The following is a 16,478-nucleotide window of genomic DNA, read 5'->3' as shown; positions in this document are numbered from 1 at the left end:
TCTCACCATTTGCAATAATGTGGATGAAGCTGGAGTATATTATGCTAAGTGAAATAAGTCAGAGAATGGCAAATACTGTCTGATTTCATTCATATGTGGAATTTAAGAAATGAAACAGATGAACATAGGGAGAAAAAAAAGAGAGGGAGGCAAGCTAGAAGATAGATTCTGAGCTATAGAGAACAAACAGGGTTGCTGGAGAGGAAGTGGGGGTGGGGATGGGTTAAATGGAAGACTGGTATTAAGAAGGGCATTTGTCTCATTAGACAAGGGAGGGAACCTGAGGTAAGAGAGGCCTGGGGACTGTCGCAGGAGACACAGTTCCCCTGGGGAACCAGAGGGGCCTCTGGCAACACGGGTATTGCTTTTAGACAGTATCACCAGAACCCTCCAGTTTGAAGAATTTGGTACCCCTGATCAGCACAGATTAAAGTTGTTGGAGAGTCTCCCAGATTTTCAGAGAATTCTCAGACCTGAAAGCGGCCTTAGAAAAACACTGCAAGCAGATAGTTTTCCAGGGAGGTCATAAATTAGCGCAGGCCTTGGAAACAAAGGACACCGGGCCTGGGAAAGGCACTTCCAGGAGTCGCGTAACCCAAGCTGAAGATGTGGCTCACGACATTTATGTTCTGGTGGGACTTCTGCTCAATTTCTCATTACCGGAGGCCTCGCAGGCTCTCCCTGAGATGCTGATTTGGAGGGTCTGAGAAGGGGCATTGGAAAGGATGTTTTGAGCACCATCCCCCCAAGTGAGGCTTATTATTAGGGAGGTTTTCTTCTTTCCTTCCTTCCTTCCTTCTTTCCCTTTCTTTCTTTTCCTTCCTTCTCTCTCTCTTTCCCCCTCTCTCTTTCTTTCAGATTTTATTTATTTATTTGAGAGAGAAAAGGAGAGAGTGAGCAAGAGAGCACAAGGAGGGGGAGCAGCGGAGGGAGAGGGAGAGGCAGGCTCCTTGTGCGGGCTAGATTTCAGGATGCTGGGATCACGGCCTGAGCTGAGGGCAGACGCTTGACAGACTGAGCCACCCAGGTGCCCCTAAGGACATTGCTTTAAAAAAAAAAAGAAGGGCATTTGTAATGAACCCTGTGTTGTATGTAAGTGATGAAACACTAAATTCTACTCTGAAACTAATATTACACTGTGTATTAACTAACTGGAATTTAAATAGAAACTTGAAGTAAAAAAATAAAAATAAATTGAGTCTCTTGTAGGCAGCAATTAATAAATAAATAAACAAACAGATAAATAAATCGCTTTTTAGAAGCTATGTTCTTTACTAGGCAAAGAAGTAAACATGGACCATAATACAGCTCAACTTATAGGAGAAGAAATAAATCATTATTGAAGTGCTTTTTAAAACTTTTCTTATTGAGTGTAGTTGTTAACTTATCAATTAAGTATCAATAAATATGTGTAGTTCAAGCTTATAATTTTAATTCATTAAAACATAATTAATTTTAGAAACTTTTACCTGAAGTCTCAAAGTATGCATGATTTATGTATTTTTATATTACAACCCTTATCAGAAATGTAGTTTGCAAATGTTGTCTCCCAGTCTTGAGGTTACTTTTTATATTTTGGGTTTTTTTTTTTTCCCTTGCTGTGCAGAAGCTTTTTAGTTTGATACAGTCCCACTTACTTATTCTTGCTTCTGTTTCCTGAGCTTTTGTCATGTCTAAAACATTGCTCAAACCAATGTCAAACAATTTTCCCTATTTTCTTTTCCTTTTTTTTTTTTTTAAGATTTTATTTATTTGTCACAGAGAGAGATCACAAGTAGGCAGAGAGGCAGGCAGGGGGTGGGGTGGGGGAAACAGGCTCCCTGCTGAGCAGAGAGCCCGAAGTGGGGCTCCATCCCAGGACCCTGAGACCATGACCCAAGCTGAAGACAGTCTTAACCTGCTGAGCCACCCAGGTGACCCTCCCCCTGTTTTCTTCTAAGAGTTTTATAGTTTCTAGTCTCACATTTAAGTTTTTAAAACATTTGAGTTGATTTTTGTGTAAATTGTGAGATAAGGATCTAATTTCATTTTTTTGCATGTGGATACACAGTTTTCCTAGAACTGTTTTTGAAGGGAGTGTCCTTTCCCCATCGTGTATTCTTAGCACTCTTATTAAAAACTTCTTTTTTTTTTTAAGATTTTATTTATTTACTTGACAGAGAGAGATCACGAGTAGACAGAGAGGCAGACAGAGAGAGAGGAAGGGAAGCAGGCTCCCTGCTGAGCAGAGAGCCCGATGCGGGGCTTGATCCCAGGACCCTGAGATCATGACCAGAGCCGAAGGCAGCGGCTTAATCCACTGAGCCACCCAGGCGCCCCACTTATTAAAAACTTCTTGACCTAGGTATCTTATGGTTTTTGGTGCAATTGTAAATGGGATCGATTGCTTAATTTCTCTTTCTTCTGTCTTCTTGTTGGTGTATAGAAATGCAACTGATTTCTGTGCATTGATTTTATATCCTGACACTTTACTGAATTCCTGTATGAGTTCTAGCAGTTTTGGGGTCAAGTCTTTGGGTTTTCCATAGAAAGAATCTTATCATCTGCAAAGAGTGAGAGTTTGACTTCTTTGTCAATTAGGATGCCTTTTATTTCTTTTTGATGTCTGATTGCTGAGGCTGGACTTCTAGTACCATGTTGAGTAACAGTGGTGATAATGGACATCCCTGCCATGTTCCTGACCTTAGGGTAAAAGCTTTCAGTTTTTTCCCCACTGAGAATGATACTGGTTGTGGGCTTTTCATAGATGGCTTTTATGATATTGAATTATGTACCCTCTATCCCTACACTATGAAGAGTTTTGATCAAGAAAAGATGCTGTACTTCGTCGAATGCTTTTTCAGCATCTATTGAGAGTATCATATTGTTCTTGTTCTTTATTTTATTTTATTTTTTAAAAGATTTTATTTATTTATTTGATGGACAGAGATCACAAGTAGGCAGAGAGGCAGGCGGGGTGGGGGGGAGAAGCAGGCTCCCCGCTGAGCAGAGAGCCCATTGCGGGACTCAATCCCAGGACCATGGGATCATGACCTGAGCTGAAGGCAGTGGCTTAACCTACTGAGGAACCCAGGCACCCAGTGTTCTTTCTTTTATTATTGTGTTGTATCACACTGATTGACTAGCGGGTGCTGAACCAACCCTGCAGCCCAGGAGTAAATCCCACTTGGTCATGTTGGATAATCCTTTTAATGTACTGTTGGATCTTACTGGCTAGTATTTTGGTGAGAATTTTTGCATCCATGTTTATCAAGGATATTGGTCTATAATTCTCCTTTTTGATAGGGTTTTTGACTGGTTTTGGGATCAAGGTAATCGTGGTTTCTGTGGTATATATATATAAAATATATATATTATATATTATAAATTACATATTACATAATAATGGAATATTATGCAACCATAAAACCCCCCAAATCTTGCCATTTGCAATGATATGGATGGAACTAGAGGATATTATGCTAAGCTAAATAAGTCAATAAGAAAAAGACAAATATCATATGATCTCACTCATGTGAGGGGTTTGAGAAACAAGACAGAGGATCATAGGGGAAGGGAGGGAAAAATGAAATAAGATGAAACCAGAGAGGAAGACAAGTGTAAGAGACTCTTAATCTCAGGAAACAAATTGAGGGTTGCTGGAGTGGAGGGGAATGGGAAGGATGGGGTGGCTGGGTGATGGACATTGGGAGGTGCTACAAGGAGTACTGTGAATTGTGTAAGACTGATGAATCACAGACCTGTATCCATAAAACAAATAATACATTATATGCTAAAACAAAAACAAAAACAACTAGCTGACCCTATATCTTGGGTTTATTTTTGGATTCCCTATACTATTCTGTTGGTCCACGTGTCCCTTTTTTGTGTCAGTACCATACTGTTGATTATTATCACTTTGTAATATAATTTGAAATTAGGACCTGTGATGCCTCCAGCTCTATTCTTTCACAAGATTACTTTAGCTATTAAGAGTCTTTTGTGGTTCCATAAGAATTTTAGAATTGTTTTTTATTTCTGTGAAAAATGCCTTTGCAATTTCAATAGAGATTGCATTGACTCTGTATATCACTTTGTATGACTATTTTAGCAATATTAATTCTTCCAATCCATCTGCATAGGATATCTGTCCATTTATTTGTGCCTTCTTCAATTTCTTTTATTACTGATAGGGGATTGATAGCCAAAATATATAGCAAACACATATAATTCAATAACAAAAACAACAAGAAAACCCAAATAATCCAATTAAAATATGGACAAATAAACTTAATAGACATTTTCCACAGAAGAAATACAAATGGCCAATAGGTACACAAAGATGTGCTCAGCTTCACTAATTATCAGGGAAATGCAAACAAAACCATAGTGAGATATAACCTCACACTTCTTAGAATGGTTTTAATCAGAAAGATAAGAGTTCGTGAAGATGTGGAAAAAAGAGAACCCTGTATACTGTTGGTAGGCATGTAAATTGGTATACCCATTATGGAAAACAGTATGACTCAAAAAAGTAAAAATAAGGCTTCCATATGCTCCAGCAAGCCCTTTTCTGGATATACGTTCTAAGGAAATGAAAGCACTAGGTCTCATTTCCGATCTAAGAAGGAAAGCTTTCAATTTTGCATCATGATGTATGATATTTGCTATACGTTTGTGTGTGTGTGTGTGTGTGTATACACTTTTTTTAGGTTAAGAAAATTTTCTTCTGAATCCATTGAGCTTTTTTTTTTTTAAATCATGAATGAATGTCAAAATTTAGCAAACATTTCAATCAATTTTTAAACATTTTTCTCACTTATGTTAGTATGGTTAATTTCATGGGTTAGGTTTTGAGAATTAAGCTGGTATTGTCTTTTGCAATAAATCTAACTTGATAAGGATGTTGGTAAAAGTTTGATTAGGATTTTTATACCTATATTTATAATTCAGTGGGCTTATTTGGGCAAAAAGATTTCCCTTTAACACAGTTCTTCTTTTATGCATTGTAATCAACATTAGCTAGCCTCATAAAATATGTTGGGGAGTATTTCCTGATGGATTCTCTGGAAGTGTTTGTGTAACATTGAATTACTTTTTTAATGATTAGAGGAATTCAGTAGTGGAACTATATGACTTCAAAATTTCTTCGTGTGAAGAACTTTTAACTATGAATTTAATTTCTTTAGCAACTGTGTGACTACTCAGATTTTCTATTTCCTCTTGTGACAATTTTGGTAAGCTTAGTTTTTCCAGAGATTTGCTCATTTCATTAGAATTTCTGAATTCATTCTTACAAAGTATTGGCAATATACTCTTATAGCTTTTAGAAAAATGTGTTCCAGTTCCTTAGTGATGTCTCTTTTTTTAATTAATTGATTGATTTTGTTGATTATGTTGTTACAGGCTATAGAGTCAAGGTCAAAAGACATGTTCTAGCAAATGCTGGGAAAAATGTAAAAGACGTTGGGGATTATGTTTTAAAATTACGATGGTCAGCAATTAACACATATTGGACATTAAAACTGTATGAAAAATGTGCCCCACTTCCATTTTCCATCCGTTTGTTTCTGTGTATCATCGTGGATGTTTTATTCTGATCTATGTTCAAGTTAATTATTTCTCTCTTCAGTGCTATCAGATCTGCTGCTTAACACATATATTTATTTTCAAATTTCAGTTACTGTATTTATTTTAACATTTTCATTGATTTATTTATAATTTGTAGTTCTTCCCAAAAACTCTAAATATTGTTTTTCATTTCTTATTATCCATACTTATTTTGAAATCTGGGTTTAAGTCCATTATTTGATTCCTTGTGAGTCTTTCTACTCTCTGTCATTTTTTCTTGGTTTTTGATCACATGATGTTGTCACCATGTTTATTTATTTTAGATTAGGTACAAATTGTATACGAAAAATTGCAAAGATAATTTGTGGCCCAGAATGATGTTATCTTCTTCCAGATAGGATTTTACTTTGTTTCTGGGGTACTGGCAATCTTAGATTATTTGAATTCAACACAAAGTTGAGAAGATTTTAAGTAGGCTTTATTCATTGAGAGGGTGGTTTATTTCTATTTTGCCCTTATTCTTATAAGGCAACCCCATAAGAGTAGCAACCCCAAACCTAGGAAATTAATCTGCATCATCTTCCTCAGTAATCCTGGATCCCCAGTTTTTGTCCTCCCTGCCTAGGAATCTTTTGCAAGTTGTCAGCCTTTAAGGATTTTCTTCCATAACTGATGGATACGTTTAGAGGAACATATCTCCAAATTCCATGCTCATTTCTGTTTATTTTCTTATAATCCCCAATATTGACCATTTAATACCTTATTATTTTGATGGATCCCTGATGCTCTAGCTGAATAACTTACCCAACCAACCTTGGATATTAAATTTCTTACTTCAGTATATTTCAGTAAATGTGGGCAAAATCAGAACATTTTCAGATAATTGCATTTAGTTTCCAAAAACTAAGAAAACATTTCTTCTTCATTGCTTTAATTTGTGCCATCGTGCCAGACACATAGTATATGCTTGCTAAATATTAGTAAATTCTTAGTTTTGGCTAAGCATATATCATATAAAATGGTTTCTCTTTGAGAAGAAAGAAAGAAAGAAAGAAAGAAAGAAAGAAAGAAAGAAAGAAAGAAAGAAGAAAGAGGACAATTTATCTTCTAAACCACGGGACTTGTCGCTTGCTTCTTATTAGGTTTTCTACTTACCTTTACTGATTTTTTTTTTAAATGACATTATTTGCTCCCAGACACTTGCTACATTCTTACTGTGACTGACTAATGGACTCACTTTTTTATTGTGAGCATACACATGTGTGATTTAGTTATCTCAGTGGAAGGCTAATTTTCTCTTTCTAGATGTTACAATGGAGTGGGAAAAAACTAGGAGTTAGAAGACTATAAGGTCTTCCTCCATCCCTATGCTCCCTAGGCTAGTAAATTGCAGAGAATGGGTTCATCTACAGTTGCTTGGTTCTCAGAAATTGACTGTCAGAGGTACATTAACTTCTTGGGAGTAAAAGAGAATGCTTTCCTTTAAGATTCTGTGCCAGATAATTTTTGCTTTTTACTTGCTAAACAGGAATAATCTGTCTTGACTTGTGAAGCTACAGTTCCTTTTTCTGATTTTCTTAATTATTCTATGGCTTTTGCATTCATCTTGATGCTTCTAAAATGACTTGGCACTAGCAGAGAAGAGAAGGATTTTATAGTCCTACCTTGGGGCCAAAGGAGTAACCTCTCCCATGGCTGGTTCATGGGTGGTATAATTACCTTATGCATTGTTCTTATGTATTCTCCCAGGCTGGAAGATTTCATCTCATTTCTACTCACTGGGGTACTTGCAGCCATACCATCATTGATCCCAACCTACCTTATTATTTCACTCTCTTCTTTCCTCTTATTTCAAACTTAAGTTCTTATCTACCTCAAACTAAAGGAAAAAAAATCAAAGAAGAAACTCTTTCCTCCAGATGATGTTATATTTCCACTTTCTGAGCTAGACTGAAAGTTGACTGGCATAGTCTTCTAAAAGGTGGAATAAAAGCTGAAATATATTTGTTACTAGGATCTGACAGGAAATCCTGGCCTGAAGATAGGCATTGTGGCTGAAGAAACTAGTTGTGTAGGCATAATAAAGAAGGTATATAAAGATAGAAGAGGAGTTCCAAGCACAGAACCTCAAAAATGTGGCATAATGAATCTTTTCACTGAGAAAGTTGGTGTATATATGGATATATGATTTGATAATGAATTAGGAAATGGATATATGATTTGATAATGAATTAGGAAAATTGTCACATGGGCTAACATAAAATAGAATTATAAAGTCTATTTGAGTAATTAGAATTATATCATTCTGTTTCTCCTTAAAGCCTCTATGAGTAATTTACATTTTAAGGCTTACTAGAAACACATGTATCTTCAAAAGAAGAGAAAATGGGAGAGAACTTATTAAATTTTTGTTGGTATGTGCTATGTAGTATTTTGTTTAATCCTGACAACTTAATATATAGATGATATTACTCTGGTTTTATAAACTCAGATCTGTTAAATACCCTTTCCCAAGGATACACAATAAGTGCAGTATACATTCTAGCTCAGTCCAAGGCCATATGTTCTACTCTAAGAATGTCATTCCATCTCTATAAGCTAAAAATAGGAGGGAGGGAGAATGTGTATATAGATAGTATCAAGCGAGGAATTATTTCACTGAGTGCAGGTTTGTATCATAAAGAAAACACTATAGAGCATGAAAATAAGAAAAAGTGACATATAAAGAAACATGCAGTAATACATTTGGGTAGAAAAATCTGCTTTTAATATAAACTTCAACTTGATTTAGTTAAATTTACACTGTGTTCCAAATTGTTATCTACATACAAAGTCATCCAGAAAATTAAGGGAGGCATACATGATAAACATTAAAAATTAAAGTTTTGACAGAATAAAATAAATAACATATAGTAATTACACTAAGCATGTTTTAAACCCTATAGTTAGATATTAAAAATACAACAACTGTTCAAAGCAGGCTGCCAAATTTCTTCAAAATGAGTTGTTATGAAATGTTGACTAAATATACCAAAACTATATATCAACTTCAGTATAATTAAACATTCTTCAGACCAACAACATGACTTTCCTTATATTCTTAAACATATGTTATATGTGACTTTCTCCTTCATATTAGGACAAAAGGATTATCCATTTGTTAACATTTAAAATAATTTTCAGAAAGTTTCTACTAGTTATTCAAGACTTCACAATTTAGGGGCGCCTGGGTGGCTCAGTGGATTAAGCCGCTGCCTTCGGCTCAGGTCATGATCTCAGGGTCCTGGGATCGAGCCCTACGTCGGGCTCTCTGCTCCGTGGAGAGCCTGCTTCCTCCTCTCTCTCTGCCTGCCTCTCTGCCTACTTGTGCTCTCTCTCTGTCAAATAAATAAAATAAAAATCTTTAAAAAAAAAAAGACTTCACAATTTATAAGTTGCTTCCACGTATTTAATCCCCAAAATTAACCTATTAGGGAGAATTTATTCTTAATGTTCCTATTTGACATTGTAAGTATTCAACACATTTATTTAATAAATATTTACATATTCACTATTGATTACTTAATAAATATTTACTGAATGAATTGAATGAATAAAGAAATGAATAAATTTAGTTCATATTGTTTAAGTGACCTTTGAAGGTGACTTGAGAAATGGCCAAGCCTGAGTCTCTACCTTCTGATTATTCAGGGAGGCCACAATGTCTGGAAACATAGACATAAATATGTAATAAGTAGTTTATCAGTCTATACAACAAAACATGATATGTTCAATGATATTTCATATGTTCTGGGTGTTCTTCCTCTCTCATAATGATAATTTAGTCAGAGTTGCAATGAACATAGAGCATTAATGCAGCATTTAAATCTATCCCTACATACGTGTTTGTGATCACTGCCTCAGGTGATTTGTGTTGCTGTTTTTCACCGAATAGATCTGTACCTATAGCATTTAAGAAGAAAGTAAGCAGGTTCTAATCTGCAAACAAAAATATTACCTTTATTTCTAGACTTTATGGCTACTCTCTCGTTTGCTTTTTCTTCCCCCAACCAAAGGCACTTCACTTCTTAATCCCCTTAAGTATGGGTAATAATGGGCCATCCCTAGTGTAAGCAGTCCTGCTTCACAGAGGGAAGCAGTGTAAGGCTGGACATGTACATCAGCTGCCACACAAGAGCGAGTGTTATGCCAAAGTTCGATTCAGAAACTTGAGATCAGTTAATTTTGTCTTTTATTTCTATTATCTTTGGCCACTTTGCCTTGCTCCACTGCCCCTATCAAAATAAAGTCTCTTCATATGTTTGTTTTCTCAAGCACTGAGGCTGTATTTCCCAGATCTTTCCACTGTGCCCTATGGAACTGGAATTTTATTTGCAAACTGATTGTCCATCAGTGCCATTCAAAGAACACTCTTCATGCCCCCTCCCTTTCTTTGACCTTATTGGAAATGGTTCCTAGAAAATACTGCTACCCTTATAACCTTTAGCAGGAGAAACTGCTCCTTCTTCTGTTTCCTTTTTTTTTTTTTTTTTTCGTTTTTTTTTTAAGATTTTATTTACTTATTTGTCAGAGAGAGAGAGAAAGCACAAGCTGGGGGCATGACAGGCAGAAGGAGAAATGGTTTCCCCCATGAGCAAGGAGCCCAGTGCGGGGCTGGATCCCAGGACCCTAGAATCATGACCTGAGCCAAAGGCAGATGCCCAACTCACTGAGCCACCCAGGCATCCCTCCTCCTTCTTTCAGCTGCCAGGTGTCAAGTATCGTGAGGTAGCATTAACATTCTACTTGAAATTCTCCTCCTTTTTTGGTTCACACCATTTGTCTGGCTGTCCCGTTTCTTTCCTTGTCACGATAATGTTACTGATCACTCCTAACCTTTTGTGTGGGGTTTTTACATTTGATTCATTGCTTTTGTCTCTGCCCCAATCTTACCATTAGGAAAACTTAACTGCTACTTGGGAGACTTATCCAATGGCTCTACTATTACAATTTTTTGGCCCTCTCAAATGTAGTGATCATCTAAGGTAATTTTTTTGTTTTTTTGTTTTTTTGTTTTTTTTTTTAGTCAAACGTGCAATAACATCCAACTCTAAAATCTTAGATTACTGTAATACATTCTCTGTACTAAACCTTCTGCCCTTGAGATTACGTATTTCCTACTAAACTTACACTTCAATCTGATTGTGTACCTAGAAACTTCACTACTTTTTCTTCAAGTGTATCCAACCACAGCTGGCTTCATTCTTCACCTAAAGTCCATGTTACACAGAACAGTGATACACAAAGTGTGGTCTGCAAACCAGCCACACAAGCATTAGCATCAGGATCTCTTTGGAAATGGAAAGAAACACAATTTCCTTGGACCCCTCTCCATAACCGCTAAGTCAGAAACTCTAATAGTGAAGTCTGGCAACCTGTTTTACAAAACCCTCCAGATGATTCTAATACACTTAAAATTTGAGAGCCACTAATACAGAGCATTAATTCAATTGCTCTCTTGTGAGCATCTTTAATATCTTTGGATGGTAAAAAACATTTAAATATGAATGCAGCATTATTTCATTCAAAGCCCTTCCGTGTGTAAGATTTCTAATGGTTTATCAAGTTCTCCATCCATACAATCATCACTTTCAGTCCAATTTTTTTTGTAGTTCCTATTTATCTAAATTTGAATACTGTAAAATTATCAAATATCTACTATTTAATGATTTTTGCAAAGGTGTTTCCCTTTTAACCACCGTCTGAGGGGCATACTGAGCAAACTTGCTCAGAATCATGTATATAAGAATGGGTGGAATCAGAATTTGAACTCAGGTCTGAGTACAAAACCCACACTTTTTCAAATTTTGTTGCTGAATTATGTGAAACAGCAATTGCATTGATATTTGTCTTAGACTCTAGTTGAAAAAGAATTTACCAATGGATCACTACAGATTTTTAAAAAATGAGTTATATGAAAATCTAACATCAACTAACTCTGATAAATATCCAGTTATAGTTTTTTTTAGTACATAAATTTATTTAACTTTGATAAATACCAAGTTACATAAGACTTCTGAGAGCCTTTATTTAATATGCTTGTGTGTATTTTGATTCTGCAAAAAGCAGATATGGAATGTTGCTGTCCAAAAATTTTTTTTTAAGATTTTATTTATTTATTTATTTGATGGAGAGAGAGAGTGAGAGGGAAAACAAGCAGGGGGAGCAGCAAAGGGAGAGGGAGAGGGAGAGCAAAGGGAGAGGGCTCCCTGCTGAGGAAGAGCTTGATGCCGGACTTGATCCCAGCACCCTTGGATCATGACCTGAGCTGAAGGCAGACACTTCACCAACTGAACCACCCAGGCATCCCTGTCCAAAATTCTTTGACCAAGGAGCCATTTTTTGTGGATCATTCATATTAACACCGTGCAGGACTAGCATTCCAAGATCTGCTTTGGAAAACTTGGACTTAATCTATTTCCTTTCTCTTCAAGATATGTGGAATTTCTTATCTCCCTTGATCTCTTTAGTTCATCTGCTTTTATCCTCCATTCTACTTTGCCATTCTTTTAGCCTAGAATACTCCTGTCTCTTTGTCCCACTGTTCTTCTGCCTCAGGGATGCGTTCAGAGGAATTACATTTAGCATGTAATGTTGTGTGCCAGGCATTATGAATAAAGTGTCTATGTATTCATATGTACTACTTTTATAAATATCATAATAACTTTGTGATGATGACATGAAATTGCAAATATGATAGCATCACCATTCTGTGGCGTATATATGTCCAATCCTGACTAGGTTGTGTTAGCGTAGCCACCTGAACTGTGTTACTTTCTTTCCTAACCCATGCTGGACATAAGAATTATGAATATGATTCATGTGAGGTCCTCTTAAAGTCCACATATATATTCATAACACCAGCTGGAGGGCATTTTGCCTGTATTTTATTTAAAATTCAGCAGAGGTTTGAATTGAAAATGACTGCAGTATGAATAAGAATATACACACCATTAAGCAGTTAACTTATATGTAATTCCAGCTCACTATATACTCTAAGTGTAGTTTTTTGATATTAATTTCAATTAATCTGCTAAGGAATTATGTTTAATAGATTTCTTTTTTCCTGGTCCAGCATATTATCTCTTTTTCTTTCACTGCGCAGGTTCTGCTGATCTTCTCCTTTGTGTTCCATGCTCTTCTTGTCCTACCCTGGTCTACTCTGGTATGTTTGCTCAGGGCACTTAATATCAATGTCAGGTAATTATGGGTACTATCTACAACTGCTCCAAGTTCGGATTTTTTTAATGCATAGTTCTCATGCTCTCTAGCAAGAAACAGAGTTCCCTCCTATTCTGCATAATATTTCCTTTCTCTTTTTATGTTCTATGGATCTCAGGTTTCTCATTGAGTCTGTATTCTCCCATGCTGAGGAAGTGGGATGGGAATTTTAATCCCTTCCCCTTGTCAGGAAAATCACTTTTAGGTAGAACTGAGATGAAAACATAGTCCCTCAATGTGTGAAGATCATGGACTTTATGACACCATTAAATGTATCTTAGAGATACAGAATCTCAGAACAATTTTACATCCATGGACATGAGGCTAATATATGAACTGGATATATAATATAAATAATTCATAGTTTCTTCTCTCAAGTGTGTCACAGAGAGAAGCAAAAGGTTGAGTCTGTCCTTAACACTCAGAGAATCACAGAATATCAAAATTAGAAAGAATTTTATAACCTCTACTTCTCTTCTGATCTAATGCTGATTTCTTCTCTACTGTGCCCCTACAAACTAAACATTCAGTCTTTACATCAATATCTTGAGTAGTGGGAAATATACTACCTCCTATGGTTACTCATTCAATTGTATCCTGGTCTAATTGCTCATTAACCTAATAATTCTATATTAACAAATTACCTGAAGAAATACTTTCTGCAATGCCTCTACTGTGTTATTACCAGAATATTATGTTCATTGCACATGTTTTATAATAAAACAAAAAATGTTTTCTATTAAAACATGGAAAACATGTGAAAAGCTGTGAAAAAGCCAATGACCAATAAAAGAGAATTGATTAAAAAAGTATAGCATCTATATAATGGAATGCTGTACATCTTATGAAGGATGAGATTTCTATTCACTGGATAAATACACGTATTTATACTGATAGAAACTGGATCCATCTATCTGTATATCTATATCTATAGTCTGATGTGGAAATATTCTAGTAATAATGTTATATTAAAGAGTTATAAAACAGATATTAAATAAATTCATTTTTATCATATACAATGCATAAACACACACATGATCATATATTTACATCTTTAGAATACTGTATGGATGGTTACAAACAAAAATGTCTTGAAATGATATCTGCATCCCCATGTTCTGTGCCCTAATTACAATAGCCAAGATACGGAAAAAACGTCAGTGCTTATCGACAGATAAGTGGATAAAGAAAATGTGGTATGCATATATAATGGAATATTATTCAGCCATAAAGAATGAACTTTTGCCATTTACAACAACATGGATGAAACTTGAGGATATTTTGCTGATTGAAATTAGTCAGAGAAAAACAAATAGCATCTTCTCTCACTTATACGTGGAATCTAAACAAAAACAAAACCAAGCTCATAGGTATGGAAAACAGATTGGTGTTAGCCAGAGGCAGGGACTGGGCAAATAGGTGAAGGTGATCAAAAAGCACAAATTTCCCATCATGAAATAAATAAGTCATGGGGATGTAACATACAGTATGGTGACAAAAGCAGACAAGTAAGCAAACAGTATTGCCTAAGTTGTATAAAATGTTTAAAACCTACTTCAGGTGAGGTTATTCTCTTTTTTTGCCCCCAAATCTGAATCCTTGTAGCTGCCTTCTTTCTGGTTCTTTTTGTATCACAGACAGAAATTTTCTCTCACTTCCTCTACCATCGTAGAACACACAGATCATGCTGTTCTCTTCTTTGGTCCTTTGCTTGTTCTTTGTATAAGATGTGGGTATACGGCTCTTCTGTCCAAAAGATCTAAATAAGTAAATCATTCATTTGATTCATATTTAATAAAGACCTAAAACAATGCCAGAGAATAACAAGTCACTATCATATGTGACATAAGCTTACTAAATGATGAAATCATACATTGAACATGATTTACATAAAACACTGCAGAGTATCCTTATGTAACTAGGGGGAGATAGTTGGCATGCAGCAGAGAATTCTACCTTGAATCACCGTCAAAGAGCCTAGAGAAAGTGATATTGATGACTAAGTCCTAAAGGAGTAGGAGTTAGATAAAGGAGTTAGCTGGGATTGGTTGGGGTAAATAAAGTATTCCAGATAAGGGGAAATACGTGCAAAAATAACTGGATTCCCTTCTTTCCTCTTTTTCTCCCTTTCTTCTCTCTCTCTTTCCCACCATACAAAAATTTACTGAGCAAACACCATGTGCAAAATATTCTTTCAGGTCCTATAAGTAAGTAGGAGATTGATATTTTTCTTTCAAAGTATTCATGGTCTAGTAGATAACTCTGAAATATTAAATATAATAAATTATATTAATATATTAATCGAATATTTAATATAAATATTAAATATAACAAAGCAGGAAAAAAACAGATAAAATATTCTAGAAGCACATATCTTTCCCTTTGCCATCATAATCATATTCCTCTAGGAAAAAAATTAAAGGAATTATTTTCAATCAAGCAGTATGGGTACATAGTTCCAGTGCTGAAGTATAGCCTGATCTATCTTACGCCACACTAGTTTCCTAAATTCAGTTTTCATAATTCCTTCCAACATAGTAATTGTATACATTCCTTGCAAGTATTTCTCATTGACTATATTTCTCCCTTGGCTCCCTCCTAGAGGAAGGGAGGGAAGCAAGTCAACAGTCCAAGATATCTGTAGAATATCTACTTCTAATTAAATATACAAAAAGGGTTTATACAGATACCAGAAATTGACATCCTGACCTCAAAATACAGTTGATAGTGATGGTACCCTAAGGTCAGTGCCATTGTAAAAGTTCATACAGAGTACAGAAAAGCATTAAGGTCCCAAACTTTCTTCTTAATATGTTTCATTGTAGATGTATTATTAAGCACATTTTCTTTTGTTTTGTTTCTCCCCTACAGGTCTGTGAAGCAGACAGAAGTTACAGGTGGTCCTTAAAGAAATTGCAATTATTCAAATCCTTATGTATAATTCTAATTTTATTTACTATGTGTAATAATTTACAGAATGGTTATTTTTATAATATCAATAATAAACAAGTACTCTTATAACCAGGGGGTGCCTAAATGTGTAATCAGAGAACACTAACCTTGGCAAAGGATTCTGGGGTGGGCAGAATGTTTGCTGCCTTTTGACATGGCTAGTGTCCTGGGTTTAGTTTCCTTTGTACGTAGTTATTAAGATTACTATTTGATACATTAAATATTGCCTGATGCAAATAACTTTGCTTAAAAATTTTCTGTATTTTAACTTGTGTAGGGTTTTCTACTTCTTATATTTTTATAATAATTTCTCATTTTTTAGATGAATAAACATTATACTTACCCACATGTGCCAAGATGTGCCGTTCAGATCTCTCTGGGAGTTAGCTGTTTGGTATCATCACCTGCTATGTGTGTTTTGTGCAGCAGCAAGAGACATATTCTCTACCACTGCTCCTTCCTATGATTATCTTCCCTGTTCCTATCAAAACAAATAATTGAAATGTTAATTCAATAAAGCAGATCAATAAGGAATGAAATGCATGCCCAAAGCATATGCAAATGAAAATTGTTTGACCATTTATCCAATTACTGAACCCAATTAAGGTTATCCATTTTGCATTTGATATATGCTCGCTTTTGGAATATATTATGAGTTGATGCTAAGTGAATGGATCTAAGTAAATCTATTGAGTATCTCTATTGTCTGTTTTATC

At 35.4% G+C, this 16,478-nt stretch overlaps 1 protein-coding gene across 1 annotated transcript in view; it reads left to right on the top strand.

The window, feature by feature from the left end:
* Window positions 1-15,895, top strand: part of LOC123944633 (uncharacterized protein C8orf34-like) — an 89,527-nt gene extending 73,632 nt beyond the window's left edge. Inside the window, exons 6-7 of the mRNA XM_046009941.1 lie at window positions 12,695-12,754; window positions 15,682-15,895. Coding sequence (XP_045865897.1) covers window positions 12,695-12,754; window positions 15,682-15,689 — 68 coding nt within the window. The 3' untranslated portion in view covers window positions 15,690-15,895. The remainder of the gene's footprint in view (window positions 1-12,694; window positions 12,755-15,681) is intronic.
* The last annotated feature ends 583 nt before the right edge of the window (window positions 15,896-16,478 follow it).

This window comes from Meles meles, chromosome 1 (genome assembly GCF_922984935.1).
Source record: "Meles meles chromosome 1, mMelMel3.1 paternal haplotype, whole genome shotgun sequence".
Taxonomy (NCBI): domain Eukaryota; kingdom Metazoa; phylum Chordata; class Mammalia; order Carnivora; family Mustelidae; genus Meles; species Meles meles.
The sequence above is the reverse complement of the archived record's forward strand: the minus strand, read 5'-3'. Positions and strand labels throughout refer to the sequence as shown.